This window comes from Oncorhynchus clarkii, chromosome 31 (assembly GCF_045791955.1).
Source record: "Oncorhynchus clarkii lewisi isolate Uvic-CL-2024 chromosome 31, UVic_Ocla_1.0, whole genome shotgun sequence".
Taxonomy (NCBI): Eukaryota; Metazoa; Chordata; class Actinopteri; order Salmoniformes; family Salmonidae; genus Oncorhynchus; species Oncorhynchus clarkii.
The window spans coordinates 28,224,103-28,242,606 of record NC_092177.1 but is presented as its reverse complement, the minus strand read 5'-3'; the positions used below and the strand labels follow the sequence as shown (position 1 = coordinate 28,242,606).

General features: G+C 42.4%; 1 protein-coding gene and 1 non-coding gene across 2 annotated transcripts; both read right to left on the bottom strand.

The window, feature by feature from the left end:
* Positions 1-11,724, bottom strand: LOC139390571 (cleavage stimulation factor subunit 2-like). The gene is given in 15 exon segments (XM_071137777.1): positions 1-318; positions 661-808; positions 1,119-1,193; positions 1,273-1,397; positions 1,606-2,102; positions 4,164-4,263; positions 7,333-7,392; positions 8,125-8,224; positions 8,434-8,556; positions 8,772-8,891; positions 9,082-9,218; positions 9,381-9,550; positions 10,099-10,177; positions 11,584-11,680; positions 11,683-11,724. Coding segments are annotated over 14 exon segments (1,848 nt in total). The 3' UTR covers positions 1-318; positions 661-685.
* A 5,740-nt stretch (positions 11,725-17,464) lies between these two features.
* On the bottom strand, positions 17,465-17,537 carry trnav-uac (transfer RNA valine (anticodon UAC)). The gene has a single exon. It is a non-coding gene; the product is annotated as a tRNA-Val (tRNA).
* Positions 17,538-18,504: the final 967 nt, after the last annotated feature.

The window sequence follows — 18,504 nt, the reverse complement described above, 5'->3', positions numbered from 1 at the left end:
TTTGTGAACAGTTTCTATTGAAATGTTTATTTAATTGAACAAATATCCAGACAGGCAACAGGTTCCAGCCACAAAATGAAAAGGGTTGGGCATCACGTAACATCCAGCAACGCTTCTCTCAGTTGAACTGACTATGAAGTGTTCCCCTTCAAAAGAATAACAGACATTCTTCAAATCACTAACACTTTAAACGTCCATTTAAAAAAAAGACCATATAATACAAAAACCATCCCCAAAATGTTTGAAGTGAGGTGACGTGTTCTGATCAAGCCAACGTCGAGGTTACAGGGGGCAGGGGTGTCGGGGTCCTGTGACAGTCTTGAAAACACAACCAGGAAGGGTCAGTATTCTCCAGGGAGATCATGTGTAGATTAATTAGAGGGTGTTCCACAACTGAGCCACAATGCAAAACATGCTGACATCTCCACTGAGAAGACAGACCGCTTAAATCAAGGAAAATGGAATCTCGCATCACTCGTCATGGAAAGGGGGAATTATCTCACTTGAGAACCCAATGGTATATTCAGCGACGGAAAATTGTTCTGAATAGTTCAGATAGAAATGCAACGACTAGCGCTGCCACAATGCCCTGTCTATCATATATGTTCTACATCATACAGTTCCATCTGAACGTTCTGCAACGTTACATCTATGTGTTACCTTGAGCCTATGGGTGTGGGGGTATTCAGGGTGCCCCGGTGGTCTTCAGGATCTGCTCTTTGAGGACGAGAATGCTCTGCCTCTGTTCTGGGGGCAGCATGGCAATCTGTTCTGGGGTCAGCTGCAGCACTTGCATGATCAAGGCGGCCTGAAGAATATCATAGGCAGACTGGTGAACCACACTGCTCTCAGATCAGATAACAGTAATGTGAAAACAAAAGACCTCAAAAAGCATGATGGAGATGGAAAGTCCAATCTATAAAAATAGTTATCAGCTAAAACTAGTTTACAGTGAAAATGTTCAGATTTTTTCCCCATGGAATAACTACAGAATGTAGTGCAGACCTTGTCAATCTTGATAGTCCAGTTTCTCTAGACAGCAGACAATCAGCCATTATCTTTTACCATCTATCCAGGCATTTTGATGTCATTGTGAACCAGTGACAAGCCACACCCACCTTCTCATGGTCCTGTGAGGTCACCTGGCTTTGCCCTGGGCTGAAGCTACCTCCGGACTGTGGTACACCAGGACCCTGAACAAACAGTTATTAGAGCAGTTTTCATTGACATAGCATCTAATGTAGTAAAGACTTAGCTGTAGGTAGGCTGTACCGGTCTGGCAGGTGGAGGGGCATTAGTATTCATGGAGTGAGGGGAGGGGCCCTGCATTCCTTGTGCAGTGGGAACCCTCTGGCCCGACACTGGTCCACGGGGGTCCACCGCTCGGGGGTCCCGACCTTGAGAAAAAACAGCCATTCCTTACCAGGTTACTCATTCATTGCTGATCAGACCTAACTAGTCTAAGCACAGGCGCTTGTCAACCTGTTTTTGTACATAGTTCTAAATGATGGCAAAAATGCAATTTATAAAATGTCTGCTAAGAGAGAGAGAGAGAGAGAAAAAATAAGAAATTAATTGGACTTGATAATACTGTGATTTGGTTACCTCTGTTCTCCATGGGGGGTCCCCTGGGCTCCATCATGGGGGGTCCCCGCTGTTCCATCATGGGGGGTCCCCGGGGCTCTCCCATCATGCCCCTGGGTTCACCCATGGGGGGTCCCCGGGGCTCTCCCATCATGCCCCTGGGTTCACCCATGGGGGGTCCCCGGGGCTCTCCCATCATGCCCCTGGGTTCACCCATGGGGGGTCCCCGGGGCTCTCCCATCATGCCCCTGGGTTCACCCATGGGGGGTCCCCGGGGCTCTCCCATCATGCCCCTGGGTTCACCCATGGGGGGTCCCCGGGGCTCTCCCATCATCCCTCTGGGTTCACCCATGGGGGGTCCCCGGGGCTCTCCCATCATGCCTCTGGGTTCACCCATGGGGGGTCCTCTCATGTCATGGGGCGGCCTCATGTCCAGAGGAGGCCCTCCAGCCATCTGGTTCATGTGCATGGGGGGCCCCTGGTGTGGTGGGGGGGCCCCAATGAAGCCTCCTCCTCGACTGGACACAAAGAACACGGAATAAGAGTAATTCAGACATTGAGGTGCTATAAGAATGCAACAGATTCATTCAAATGACGAACTACACAATGGTGCTTCTGAGTCTAAGGCTTTTCCCTAGGGCTGTTATGGTGACCATATTACCGCCGGTACTCAGCGCTCTATTGTCTCTCTAATCACCGACTTCAATACAAATTAAATTGAAAATCAAATCAAAACATGAGAGCCCTGGCATTCAGAATAATAACCTGTTGCACAGCGAGAGCCAGCACCTCAGCTAGTTGATGCATGGAATAAAGTGTTCCTGGTGTGAAACATTTCTATAGGCTATGCTCTGCAATGGCGTGAGAAAACAGAGTTTTGATTACCTCTATTAAATCCATCAGCTTTCTATAGGCTAGACCTACTACATACAGTACCAGTAAAAAGTGTCAATTGACTGATTTCCTTATATGAACTGTAAATTAGTAAAATCATTGAAATTGTTACATGTTGCGTTAATATTTTTGTTCAGTATACAAAGTATTGACTCAGGGGAGTGAATACTTACAGTACCAGTCCAAAATTTGGACACACCTACTCATTCAAGGATTTTCTTTCTTTTTATATTTTCTACATTGTAGAATAATAGTGAAGATATCAAAACTATGAAACACCAAATATGGAATCATGTAGTAACAAAGGAAAGTGTTAAACAAATAAAAATATATTGTATACTTGAGATTCTTAAAATAGCCACCCTTTGCCTTGAAGACAGCTTTGAACACTCTTGACATTCTCTCAACAAACTTCATGGTCACCTGGAATGCATTTCAATTAACAGGTGTGCCTTCTTAAGTTAATTTGTGGAATTTCTTTCCTTTGTAATGCATTTGAGCCAATCAGTTGTGTTGTGACGAGGTAGGGGTGGTATACAGAAGATGGTCTTTTACCAAATAGGGCTAAGTCCATATTATGGCAAGAACAGCTCAAATAAGCAAAGATAAATGACAGTCCATCATTACTTTAAGACATGAACTTTGAATGTTTCCTTCAAATGCAGTCGCAAAAACCATAAAGCGCTATGATGAAATTAGCTCTCATGAGGCTTGCTTGGGTCAAGAAACACGAGCAATGGACATTAGGCTGCTTTCAAAACAACTAGGAAATCTCAGACTTCAGTGCGTTCCAGACAACTGGGGTCATCCAACTCGGAATTTCAACTTGGGAACTCGGGCCTCTTTCTATAGCTCTGACCTGAAGATCACAGGAGTCAGGATTTTACCTCTTATTTTTCCAGATGTCTTGAACGCACCAGATCCCAATTGAGAGCCCATAGCCTACAGAGCCTAGTGAAATGTGTGCTTATAAGCCAGTCATTGGACAAACGCATGTGAAAAGTTTTGACTAGCCACTATATAATAAGTGGATCCCAGCTTTCTCATGCTGCTATATTTATTACATTCAGAATAACAAAACGGTGTAGCCTACCTGGCATATTGAAAAAGTAACTGCAGGTATCCTCTATTCGAGTGCAGGCTATAGACTCTTTTTTTTTGTTTAAAGAGGTTGGCCACTAAATCTAAAATAATTCCACACATTAGTTGGCTAATGTAAAGACCAGATTAAAATTGAGAATACTACGTGGGAATATTATCAAGTGCTTGTCAGATTGTGAATGAGAGACTGATGTAGTGTGTGCAGCCTTCAAAAGAAACAGTGCGAAGTGCTTTCCTTTCATGACACTTTTTTCAAAATCACCATTCGTTGAAACATGCAGCCTTATAATGTATTAGGAATCAAAACATATCACATATCATATCACAAAAAAAGTTAAATAAGTAACTATACATTTAGCATGATGGTGGACCTGTTTCTTTGTTAATCACAACACAGAATAGCCGCATGTGCACACTATGTTCAATTTTATTGTTGTTACTATAAAATGCCACTGGAATTCTTGCCTGCTAAATGAACTAGTGTAGCCTACAGCCATATGGCATAGCCAGATAGGGACTAGCATAAGGACGACTAGCATAAGGACGACCAGCATAAGGATGCCACAGCCCTACTCTTCCCTCACCTGGGTTCGATGACCTCTCCTGTGACAGAGAGCAGGGTTCCTCCTCTGGGGTCGTTGGGGCCATCGCCAAGCAGGCCTCTGGGAGGAATACCACCTGGTCCTGAGGGGAGAACACACATCAGTCAAACATAGACATGTACGAAGGACACCACACAACATCACTCACTACACCGTAATGCTTCATTCTATGGTCATATCACATCCCTCCCATAGTTCACACTACAGACAGACACTACAGGTCACACTAACCACAGCAGCGACACCGCTCATCATCACACCACAGACAGGGAGAGGACCGAGGGACAGCGGAACAGGGTAGTACTCTACCAAATAGGGAGGTCTCGCACAAAAGGAGCACGGCACATCTTTGAAAATGATCTGCATTCAAGTGGTTTGCCTACTTGTATGTCTGGTCACGTCAACAGAAGATGCGTTAGTGACATAAGACAGACCACAGGGGTGTCCTCATGCAATTACAAAAACAGCAGGTCAACGTCTACAACACAAATACGTGCTAGAAGAAATGCATTAAACCTATTCCTCCAAATGGAATGTATATTTGTTCATACGGGCCTTCTTAGGAACATTGTGCAACTACAGCAATCACTCAAGTCATTAATCACCCTTGTAATCAGTCAGAATTTGCGGTTGCACCAAATGCATCTCCCAAACTATGACATGACAGGTTTTTATAACAATGGGTATTGTTAGCCTGAAGCAAACCCATATTTCTGTAATTGTATGCATGACGATGGTTGTGGCAGTTAATTAACATAATATTTAGCATCTACACAACCTACAAGCCACCGATACAGATCTTTGGAACATCTACATTTTAAGTCTAATAAATCCATGTAATATAGCCTACACCATCACAATAAATCCATTATTTTAGACAGATCTAAAGAAACATGATATGAAGAAAATGTAGTCTATTTCAGAAGAACAGAATAGCATACTCAGTTGTCCTTATGTTAGGCCCTGATCTGGTTATGGCATACACTAGTTAATTTAGTAGACAATATTTTCTTAGAATTCCATGGCATTATTTTATAGTATGAAGAACACAATTGAACACAGCTGAATAAAATAGAAAGGATATTTTCTGCAAAACGATTTGAGGGAGTGCGATGTGCTATTCTGTGTTGAGTGGTTAACAAAGAAATAGGTACTCATATATGCTTAATTTAAAGTTATTAATGTAACTTTAGTTGCGCTATACGTTTAAGTTTTTTTATACATTGTAAGGCTGCATGATGCGACTCATGAGGATTTGGAAAAAGTCGCTTGAAAGGCATGAGCTCCACTTAGTTTTTGGGGGGCAGGGTGTACAAACTACATCAGTCACTCATTCACAATCTGACAAGCACTTGATAACGCCTAGAAGTTCGCTGCGGCATCCCCTTTGTGGCCGTAATACACCCCCCCAAAAAAGCATTACTTTTGCCGCCAGTGGCCGTTGTGTCCTTCTCCCTGCGTTCCGAATCACTTCTCACTCACATCGCTCTCCTTCGCGTGATCGATCGGGTCTTTCTCGCAGGCTACAAATGACAGACATCAGGGACGCAACTGCGCGCGTCCTTATCCAATTCCGAGGTGCATATAGAAGATTTTGGAAGAACTGTCCACATTTCCTTTGTCAGCCAACACCGGCAGGCCTAACAAACAGCAAAAGCACTAGCCCATGTCAATCTACTATCCCCCATAATACAAAAAAGTCGACCTATTCTGTGCAATAAATAAATATTCCAAACATAGTCTGGGACAGTTGTAGGATGCGATAGATCCCAAATTGATACAACCACTAGCATCCAAAAACCTTTTTTACGCAATGTGGGCGACGCAACAGATCAGAACGTTTAGTTTAAAAATGTTGATAAACTATTAGGCTATTTCTTCAGATTATAAACGCACATGGTAGTAGGCTATAAACGCGAATATTCCATTAGCAGGAAAATACCATTATCAAAAGTGACCGCAAATGCAATTATGCATGTAATGTTTTTATTATGAAAAGGTGCATTTTTAATGGTGAAAATTATATTCCCCAAATTTTAAACTCACGCGCTGTTTATGTATGCCAGTTAATCCGCTTTACAAGGGGTGTAAAGCCGCTTAAAGTGCTTAATTTTAAGACGTTTTCTGGCCACTTTTGTTGTGATACAAACCTTAACCAAAGGCCCATGGTTTAGGCTACATGAGGTGTGCAACTATGATCCGGAAGATTTTTTTTATACATTTATTTAAATCGGTTTTTTTTTGTTTTTTTTAAGGGCATTGTTTCTTATGATGGGCATCATTCATAGGTGATAATATATAATTCACACGTGATAGGCTAATATTGTCACCCCTCAGACTAATCTTGATTTAATCTTGTCTTTACATATACACGTGTGAATTATATATATTTTCTAATTTTTTAAAAATAAAATGGACCATTATGCACCTGTATCAAAACAGGGGCAGCGGAAAATGGACTTAAATAGCGAATGGAGGATGCTTTTCCTGTGGTTCATAATCATGAAAATAAGCAATGTGCTTAATATTAGGAAAGTTGATAAATATATTAAAGCCTATAGAAAGCTGATGGGATCCTCCTCTCTTTACTAGAGGCCATCACTCTGTTTTCTCATGCAATTGCATAGCATATAAAAATGTTGCGCCACATGAGCTCTCATCAAGCGATTGATTAGATTTTCGATTACATTTGCATTGACGTCGGAGAGATTAGAGAGACAGGGGTGCTGAGTACCAGCCAGTTAGCAAGTTTGGTATGCTACTAATGTCCAGCAGCATCAGAGCTTGGAGATGCCTAATCACTGTGACTAAACGGTCAAGTGGAATTTGATTGCCTTCATGACAGCCGTTGTGGTGGTAATACGGTCACCGCAACAGTCCTATGCATGACCAGTCAGATTAATAAAGCATTTATAAATGACCTAAATGCATTTATTCTGACAGGACGCCTACTCAACTACTGCTCTTATGAGATGTTCCTCAAGTTCGACGTGCAACTTCTGCGCTCAAAAGTTCCTTGTGTTTTACATAGCAAATATAAGACATAAGAGCACTCCAGCCCCAGTCGTCAGGCTGTAGCCAGATCATAACAGCCCTGTTGGCCTGGCTGGAGTCTCGGGAGGCAGGCCGGAGCCTAGGGTTAGGGTGATACCTTGAGGTCGCTCGATAGCAGCCTGCCCAGATGATCCTACGGGTGAGTGCTGGAGGTTTCCTGAGCCAGCATTAAGTGAAAAGAACAGGAGACACACAACTCAGAGAGCAAAGCAGCAACACATAGGAGCACACCATCACATGTCACACTGACAGAGAGAAGACCAGACTTCATAGCAACAGTTCAGAGCATACAGAGAGCAGCACTAAATTGTAACTGATATGGATGGCTGAAGTGGATGAGGTGCATTTAGTGGTGAAAATGTATATATTGCAGAAAGAAATATACCTCAGTACACCCCCCCCCCAAAAAAAAGTCTCATTGATATCTACATAGTTGGACAATCATATCTGATCCATTACGTTATGCTTCTAACGGCAATGCTAGTTAATGATAGTTAACCCCAGTCCTGAAGCTCTTCAACCACTAGTTCCCACTGCCACCTAGTGTCAACAAAGAGCAATGGAGAAAAGGAAGACATGAAAATAAAATCAGAGGGCAAAATGTGATAAAGCGAAGACTTAAATGGGAAAATATTTAAATTGAAGCACTGGGACCACTGACCAGGAATGGATGGGTGGGTGGATGGTGATGCCTCCCCCCCCAAAAAAGCTGAATTGTAGACACAGGTATGTTAGATTACCTTGTCACCTATCGATAAGAACGGGACCTCCCTGAGGAATTCTCATATGTGGCTGTATCCCGCCTGGGGTGAAATGGCAAAGGGAAGCACAACAGAGGTGCTCCTTTGACTTCCAGATACAGAGAGGCTGTGTGTGTGTGTCTCCTTACCTGGTGGTCCCACTGGTCCCTGTCCTGGCATGGGCCCAGGTCCCCCACCCATGGGAGGGGGCTGCATCATCTGAGGAGCTCCGTTCATGTGCATGCCCGGCTGACCAGCAAACACAACCAGACATTAGCACAGGGAACAGCAGACATGAATCATGTAACAATTATAAAAAAATATATATTACATGTGGATCCTAGATTTAGCTTTAGAGATTGTGTAGGTTGATCTAATAGATGTAGAAAACAGCCAGATGACCTAAGTTGATCTAAATTCTATTCCAGTGTGTGAAGGTGTCTGCAAAGTGGATTCACCATGGGCTGTGACTGGGAGACTGGAGCATTGGCTGGGGGAATAGGCTGGTTGGCCACTGGCACTGGCCCAGCTTGACTGTTGGGAACCAATGGCTGCACTGGGGTTTGACGGTGAAGCATTTTCTGCAGCGGGGGTCAAACAAACAAAGGAACATTCAGGTTACACGTTGACACCTCTCTCGACGAGAACATGTGCGACCAATATCAGCTCTGAATGTTTTCATGCTCAAAGAGAAAAGCCTCTGACCAGCTATGCTCTAAAGTCAGTAAGACATCCACAACACTGGTGCTTCCACCTAACCCAAGTCAAACAATACTTCAGAATAACCAAGTCTCACCAGGGCAATCTCAGGGTCTACGATCCTCATGACAACCTGGGCCTGCAGCAAAGCAAAGGCCAGCTGGGGGTTCTGCAACAGCATGTTCCTGGCCTCCTGGGGACTGTTTTGCACACACAGCTGGAGGGGGTAATTACACCACAATGTGAGTCCAATGTATTCCAATTAATTTGTCTTTGGATTATCCACAAATTATCGTCTGAGCATTAACTATCCTGCTATAATGTGATTATATACAATCTCAATACAAGGATCCTGGGAAAACAGCAGCAGTCACTGTGCATAGAGTCTATAGAGAGAACAGACTCACCTTCATCTGTTTCATGAGCTCAAACATCTGCTCTGGGGGCAAACTGGCCACAGCTCTGCTAATAGACTCTGGAGCCTCGTCTGGCATGATGTTGTCCCCATAGGGAGACTCAATAATGGGGGCTCCTGTCCCCAAACCTGGGGGACGACAACAGAAGATATGTCTTAAGAGTTGTGCTGAAAGCTAACATCTCTATCAATTATTGAGCAGCAAAACATGGCCCATCCGCTCTTCAAATTCTCTTTATGGTTAATAGTGCACTGCAGTGTGGTTAATAGCGCGCAACCGTGGATACTTACTCTTGAGCTCCTCTTTGTTTTTCTCACTAGCAGCATTGTCGACACGGAGAGCCCGGCCGCTGAACTCTCTTCCGTTCAGGTTCCGCATGGCACTGAGGGCCGTCTCCTGGTCCTGATACTCACAGAAGCCATATCCCTTCGGCTTGCCTGTCTCCCTATCATACACCAACCTAGAAGAAAGTATTGGCTTACAAACCATTTTCACAGGTATCATAAAAGCTAGCCCCTTCCCTCCGGGGTAGACCTGGGCTCATGTCGCTGAAGGCTAGGTCCTGTATCCCCAAAAACATTTACCAGCTCTTTGGTTTACCTACTTCCGATAAACTTTTCCTGTCACAGAAGGCAAATTACCATCCGAAATGCCTTACCAGTTGGTACAGGTTACAAAATGTGTGAAAATAAGCATTTATATCCAACATTTCCAGAGTTTACAAAAATCTGGGATATCGCATTAATCTCGCCTGGCAACTACTACGGAGAACCAGGACTTGTGAGCGCCCACTTCATAAAATGCTGATCTCAACTTTTATTTTACTGTACACATTATACAACCCATACCGACTGGTAAGGCCTTCCAGGTTATAGATTCTCCTTCGGTGATGGGAAGTTTCTCAGAAATAGGTCAACCAGAAAGCTGGTAAATATATTTTGAGGGCTAAATCTGGTGTTTAATGGGGTAAAAAGGAGATAGAGTGACACTTTAAGACTACTCACTTACCGAAAGCTGACAACGAGACCGACTTCTGAAAAAATGTCTTTCAGTTGCTCCTCTGTGGCCTCATATGGAATGTTTCCCACTGGGAAATTGAGTAAGAGTTCCAGTCAGCAATTTGACTGAGTTGTGGAGAAACTTATAGAATACAAGAATCCTTGGTACATAGATATAACAATAACAATATACGTTAACTGAAAAAAAATGCGTACACAGCCTGGATCGCAGGACTTTGGCTAGTTAACGATTTTGGAAGCGCCAGACCTGTTAGTTCCCATTACTGTTGTCTGTGAAACAACAGCAAATTAGCTAGCTAGCTAAGCACCTGCTGCAGACAGCACTGCTAGCTATGTGATATAATTATGACCAAGACTATTATGACACTATTAGCAAGATATATAACTAACTAGCTATACACATAGCTAGCTAAGTGTAAACCTGTGTTAGCAAACTAACTATACTGAACAAAAATAAACAAGAAAGTGGTGTTGCTATGTTTAATGAGCTGAAATAAAATCTCTGAAAAAAATGTTCCATATGCACAAAAAGCTTATTTTGCTCAAATTTGTTTACATCCCTGTTCGTCAACATTTCTCATTTGCCAACATAAGCCATCCACCTGACAGGTGTGTCATATCAAGAAGATGATTAAACAGCATGGTCATTACAATGAAAGGCCACTAAAATGTGCAGTTTTGTCACAACGCCAGAGATGTCTCAAGTTGAGGGAGTGTGCAATTGACATGCTGGCTGCAGGAATATCCACCAGAGCTGTGCCACAGAATTTAATGTTAATTTCTCTACCATAAGCCATCTCCAATGTCAATTTAGAGAATTTGGCAGTATATCCAACCGGACTAAAAACCACAGACCACGCGTGTGACCATGCCAGCCCAGGACCTCCACATCCAGCTTCTTCACCTGCGGGATCGTCTGAGACCAGCCACCAGGACAGCTGAATAAATTGAGGAGTATTTCTGTCTGTAATAAAGCCCTTGTGGAGAAAAACTAATTCTGATTGGCTGTGACTGGCTCCACAGTTGGTGGACCTATGCCTTCCCAAGCCCACCCATGGCTATGCCCCTGCCCAGTCATGTGCAATCCTGAGATTGGGGCCTAATGAATTCATTTCAATTGACTGATTACCTTACATGTATAGTAAACCACAGTTGTGAACTAGATTATGGGTTTAGAGGAATCGCCATATGTCAACGTCTCCCGTCAACCCTGATTCTGGCTTAGGTTTCGTGATACTGACAGAGATTAATAGTTTAGCTAACGTGAGGCATACTATAAAAATAATGTTGATACAGATCTTGGAAACATTTCAGTGAAAACGCGTTGGCTAAATGAAGCTAGCTAACGCAACAGTGGCGCGTTTTGCGAACTAGCCAGCTCGCTGGACTAGCGGTCATATAAGTACAAACTTATTCTCCGGCATATATACATACACCTTTGAAACAACTAGTATTACTCTATAAATAAACGTACCAAAGACAGAGCGCAATGAACGGTCAACAGCGGGATCTCTGCCAGCGGCAGCAACAACAGCAGCAGCTGCTAAAGTCGCCATTTTCGGGAATGATAACGGTGTAGCAAAAGGAAATTCTACACTTTAAAGTGTAACACCATCCGGTTTATGAGTGGGCCTCGTTTGAATACCTATTTTCAAACGCATACTTCATTTCTCCTTGCAGTGAGGAGTCATTGATATAATGAATGAAAGGAGCTAAAGGTTTCCAATGTTGTCCACATAAAATAAACGATTTCAATAAACGTACTGTATAAACGCAAATATCTTACTCCTACATTTGCATACATGACTTCACATTTGGCGGGGAAAACACCGAGGTCTCGTTGTCCACTAGGGGGCGTCGTTTGTTGCAGTGCGTAACGTTTTGCATGCGCACGAAAGTTTTAGTTCAGACCTCTGGTGTCGAATATTTTTTTATTAACTGCTTCATGCAAGTGTTTATGTAGCTAGCTAAACAAGTCAAGTGTGCGAACACATAATGTATAGATGTTATTATTTGGTAAGTAGCTAAAGTTGAAACGAATGATATGTGTAGGCATATGTTATCTAGCTTAGTCCTGACAAGCTAACTTGTTAACGTTAATTTACACTGTTACAGTCAAATCACAGATGAAAGTTATTCTAATCTTTGGGGTAACGTTATCTAACTAACTTCCTAGTAGAGACAAGGAGCTTGAAGTGATAATTTAAGTTCAACACTTGTGTCAACTATTCTACATCTAGCAATATGTATCTAATTCCAATTTTGCAAACAAGCTAGCCTAGATTAGTTTACCTTTTGAATTATTAGATGGTTTCTCCACGTGGACTGGCTAGTACAGTGCCTAGTACAGTGCCAGACTACCACTAGCTGTCAGTATCACACTAACAGTAACGTTACTGTATCAGACAGTGGCAAATATGTTATTAGAAGTTTGCAAGCTAGTTTCAGTCATTGTTTAATTTTAAGGGGCAAACATGTTAACTTGGGTTGAGCTTAGTTTATGAATGGCTGGCTTTTTAAAATGATGTCCTCATAGTTTGTTTATTCCCTAAATTATTTTAGAAATGCCTGACAATGGAGAATTGGTCACTACCTGCAGGATTTATCAAATTCAACGATTGAATGTGAAGTCAGTGTTTAGTCATGTGCTATACTAATTATGGAATAACATTTATTAGGGCGGAGGGGAGAAAGTATTTGAGAAAGTTAGAATGTGCATTGTGGTTAGCAAAATTGGCAAGTATATCATCCTGCATCAGCTAGAAGTGGGTTCTCAAATCTGTATTACAAGACAGCCCTGAGAAAGTGCTGTATCCTTACCTCACCTCTTGGAAAGCCCTGGGACCCTGTAAAGAACCGATTTAACAGTAGGGGGTGCTAACTAACAAGATCAAATCAAATTGTATTTGTCACATGCACTGAATAAAACAGGCGTAGACCTTACAGTGAAATGCTTACTTTACAAACCCTTATCCAACAATGCAGTTTTAAGAAAATACCTTAAAAAAAGGGTAAGGGATAAGAATAACAAGTAATTCAAGAGCAGCAGTAAATAACAACAAAGGTTGTTGTCCTTGCACCACACGGTCAGGTCTCAGACCGCCTCCCTATAGGCTGTTCCATCGTTGTCAGTGATCAGGCCTACCACTGTTGTTTCATCAGCAAACTTAATGATGGTGTTGGAGTTGTGCCTGGCCGTGCAGTCATAAGTGAACAGGGAGTACAGGATTGAACTGAGCACGCACCCCATGAGGGGCCCCCGTGTTGAGGATCAGCGTGCCGGATGTGTTGTTACTTACCCTTACCACCTGTGGGCAGCTCTTCAAGAAGTCCAGGATCCAGTTGCAGAGGGAGGTGTTTAGTCCCAGGGTCCTTAGCTTAGTGATGAGATTTGAGGGCATTATGGTGTTGTTGCCTGTAATCCATGGCTTCTGGTTGGGGTATGTACGTACAGTCACTGTGGGGACGATGTCCTCGATGCACTTATTGATAAAGCCAGTGACTGATGTGGTGTACCCCTCAATGCCATCGGAAGAATCCTGGAACATTTTCCAGTCTGTGCTAGTAAAACAGTCCTGTAGTTTAGCATCTGCTTCATCTCTGACCACTTTTTTATAGACCGAGTCACTGGCGCTTCCTACTTTAATTTTTGCTTGTAAGCAGGAATCAGGAGGATAGAATTATGGTCAGATTTGCCAAATGGAGGGCGAGGGAGAGCTTTGTACACGTCTGTGTGTGGAGTAGAGGTGGTCTAGAATTGTTTTCCCTCTGGTTGCACATTTAACATGCTGCTAGAAATGAGGTAAAACTGATTTTAGTTTTCCTGCATTAAAGTCCCCGGCCACTAGGCGTTTTACTCTTTGCTTATGGTTGTATAAAAGCTCATTGAGTGCGGTTTTAGTGCCAGCATCGGTCTACGGTGGTATGTAGACAGCTACTAAAAATACAGTTGAAAAGTCTCTAGGTAGATAGTGTGGTCTACAGCTTATCATGAGGTACTCTACCTCAGGCGAGCAAAACCTTGAGACTTCCTTAGATATTGTGCACCAGCTGTTGTTTACATGTATCCATAGGCCCCTGCCCCATGTCTTAGCAGAGGCTGCTGTTCTATCTTGCCGATAGAGTGTATAACCCGTCAGCTGTATGTTCTTAATGTTTGTCATTCAGCCACAACTCGGTGAAACATAAGATATTACAGTTTTTAATGTCCCGTTGGTAGTATATCAGTGTTTTTAGTTCATCCCATTTATTTTCCAGCAATTGTACGTTAGCTAGCAGGACAGAAGGCAAAGGCAGATTAGCCACTCGTTGCCTGATCCTCACATGGCACCCTGATCTTTTTCCGCCAAATCTCTGTTTCCTTCTCCAGTGAATGACGGGGATCTGGGCTTGGTCGGGTGTCTGTAGTATATCTCTCCCGTCCGACTCATTGAAGAATAACTCTTTGTCTAATCTGAGGTGAGTAATCGCAGTTCTGATGTCTAGAAGCTCTTTTCAGTCATAAGCGACAGTAGCAGCAACATTATGTACAAAACAAGTTACGAACAACGCAAAAAAATATGCAAAAAATAGCATGGTTGGTTAAGAGCCGATAAGACGTTAGTCATCACCTGCGCCATCATTTGAAGATGAAAAACATGATGAAACAAGATGAAAAACAAACATTGTTTGATCATGACATTGGTTGTTTATTTTAGTCCACAAGGATTCAATTATTGTAACTACTGGTACTTTCTATCTATTGGAAAAACAGTTATACTACCACAATCTTATACATTACTTTGAGTATTTTTTTATTTATTTTATTTCACCTTTATTTAACCAGCTAGGCAAGTTGAGAACAAGTTCTCATTTACAATTGCGACCTGGCCAAGATAAAGCAAAGCAGTTCGACACATACAACGACACAGAGTTACACATGGAGTAAAACAAAACATACAGTCAATAATACAGTATAAACAAGTCTATATACGATGTGAGCAAATGAGGTGAGATAAGGGAGGTAAAGGCAAAAAGGCCATGGTGGCATAGATACAATATAGCAAGTAAAACACTGGAATGGTAGATTTGCAATGGGCGAATGTGCAAAGTAGAAATAAAAATAATGGGGGTGCAAAGGAGCAAAATAAATAAATTAATTAAATACAGTAGGGAAAGAGGTACTTGTTTGGGCTAAATTATAGGTGGGCTATGTACAGGTGCAGTAATCTGTGAGCTGCTCTGACAGTTGGTGCTTAAAGCTAGTGAGGGAGATAAGTTTTTCCAGTTTCAGAGATTTTTGTAGTTCGTTCCAGTCATTGGCAGCAGAGAACTGGAAGGAGAGGCGGCCAAAGAAAAATTGATTTTGGGGGTGACTAGAGAGATATACCTGCTGGAGCGTGTGCTACAGGTGGGAGATGCAATGGTGACCAGCGAGCTGAGATAAGGGGGGACTTTACCTAGCAGGGTCTTGTAGATGACATGGAGCCAGTGGGTTTGGCGATGAGTATGAAATAGTATAATGTTATTGTTGCTAAAACTTTGTAATAGGGTATTCTCCCTCTTGAAATTAAACATATTTTCAAGCATATTTGAGATGACAATAATTGTGTGACAATAATTTACAACTTTAATTGCTATTAATGTGGTGGTCTCTTGCGAAATAATTGACAAAAGCATTTCTGTTCAGTGCAGGTTACCTGGGCTGCAGCAATGCAACAAAACACCTGGAGTGAAGAAACATTGGCCACACTGGACAGACGAGATGTGAGTATGCTATCAGTTTGTTTTAAAATATCACAAGGTCAAAGCTTGACCTCATGATATTTACAGTATTATGCCATATGACAGATTTCATGTTACATTCTGAAATATGTCGCCTGCCTGGACATCTTAGGTGTCATTTATCAGATAAATTGTGATGATTAACGATTTCATCATGAATCAAGAGTTTAATACAATGCAGTTTACAATAGGCAGCTTGTTTGTTATTGAGATACTTTTGGCCATGTAGTGTATGTGGACACCCCTTTAAATTAGTGGATTTGGCTATTTTAGCCTCACCCATTGTTGACAAGTGTATAAAATTGAGCACACAGCCATGCAATCTCCATAGACAAACATTGACAGTAGAATGGCCTTATTGAAGAGCTCAGTTACTTTCAACGTGGTACCATCATAGGATGCCACCTTTCCAACAAGTCATTTTGTCAAATTTTTGCCCTGCTAGAGCTGCCCCGATCAACTATAAGTGCTGTTATTGTGAAGTGGAAACGTCTAGGAGCAACAACGGCTCAGCCGCAAAGTGGTAGGCCACACAAGCTCACAGAACGGGACCACCGAGTGCTGAAGAAGTTAGTGCATAAAAATAATCTGTCCTCGGTTGCAACACTCACTACAGGATCCAAACTGCCCCTGTAAGCAACGTTAACACAATAACTGTTTGTCGGGAGCTTCATCAAATTAGTTTCCATGGCCGAGCAGATGCCAAGCGTCGGCTGGAGTGGTGTAAAGCTTGCCGCAATTGGACTCTGGAGCAGTGGAAACGCATTCTCTGGAGTGATGGATCACACTTCACCATCTGGCAGTCCGACGGACGAATCTGGATTTGGCAGATGCCAGGAGAACACTACCTTCCCCAATGCATAGTGCCAACTGTAAAGTTTGGTGGAGGAGGAATAATTGACTGTGGCTGTTTTTCATGGTTCGAGTTAGGCCTCTTAGTTCCAGTGAAGGGAAATCTTAACGCTACAGTATACAATGACATTCTAGACGATTCTGTGCTTCCAACTCTTTGTGGAAACAGTTTGTGCAAGGCCCTTTCCTGTTTAAACATGACAATGTTTAAAGCGTGGTCCATACATAAATGGTTTGTCAAGATTGGTGTGGATGAACTTGACTGGTCTGCACAGAGCCCTGACCCTGACCACAGAGCCCGGAACGCAGACTGTGAACCAGGCCTAATCGCCCAACATCAGTGCCCGACCTCACTGATGTTCTTGTGGCTGAATGAAAGTGAGTCCCCCCAGCAATGTTGCAACATCTAGTGGAAAGCATTCCCAGAAGAGTGGAAGCTGTTCTAGCAGAAAAGTGGGGACCAACTCCATTATGCCCATGATTTTGAAATGAGATGTTTGACGAGCAGGTGTCCACATACCTTTGGTCATGTAATGTATTACATAGTAGGTTTGGTAACTGATATGTAGACTAGTGACTGACAAATAAATCTGTAAACATCAGATAATTTTTTTAAATTATGTTTTAAATTGTCATTAGATAATAGATCTTAGATATTGATATTGGCAAAAAAAAGCTATCCGTCAAAAATTGTATCAGTATAGAGCATCGAATGTTTTCTTTGGGTCATCAAAAACTTGTGGTTCCACTGGGGCTCGAACCCAGGACCTTCTGCGTGTAAAGCAGACGTGATAACCACTACACTATGGAACCAACTGAATTCATTGGTCAAATGCAAAGGTATTATAGATGAAGATGTCTTGCCCGTTTTTAATGTTTCTCATTACGATGAATATCGTTTGATCTATACTGACTGTATTTAACTGTTAGACATATTACGTGATGTTTATATATTCATTTTTAAGACAAGCGTGGAATTTCAGTTTTATAATGGTCTATAATGGCGGGGAGTGCAGTCGTGTGTGCAACTGCATTTGCAATGGCAAGATATTTGGTTTACTGCTGAGTTGTGTCATGTTAGTATTATAGCTACATTTCTGCTTTTATCCAGCTCCACCTGCGGCATAGAAAGGGATACTAGTCACCAAATGTGAACTCGATCTAAAAATGACCAAATGTAACCAATGCATGAACGTTAAAATGCTGGCCCATAATAAACCAAAGTTAATCCGCACCGATGTATCTCTCTTTGAGGCGGATCCATAGTTTTTTAGTTTACAATGTTGTGCAAAACCGAAACTTTTAACAGACTCAACTGACATCATGTTTCCGGAATGTCTGGAATGCATTGGTTGTGATATGGATCTGTAGAAATAATTTGAGGCACTTGGTTATTTATTTGACTGTGAATGTACCTATAATAACGTTTGTATAAATTGGAGAACATTTGACAGGCTCTCTATACAACAGGTTCGTCGGACCAACTCGTGCTGGTACGGTACGAAAAACTGTTATCCATTTCCGTCGCCTGTTTTGTACAAGTGGAGGAAAGCAGTGCGACACCCTCGTGACCACAACACAGGCTATCGAAAGGGCTCGCGTTTACCGGGAGGTAAAACGGGTTGTCTACCTACATTCTACTTGACTGGCTTCTTCGATTGCCGCTCTAGTCACTTGCAGCGAGTGTAAGGTCTCTAATCCAAAGTAACTTCACGAAGTGTCTGTCCTCTCTTCGCAGCACATTGTAATATCGCAATTTTGTGCAATCGCCAATTAGTGT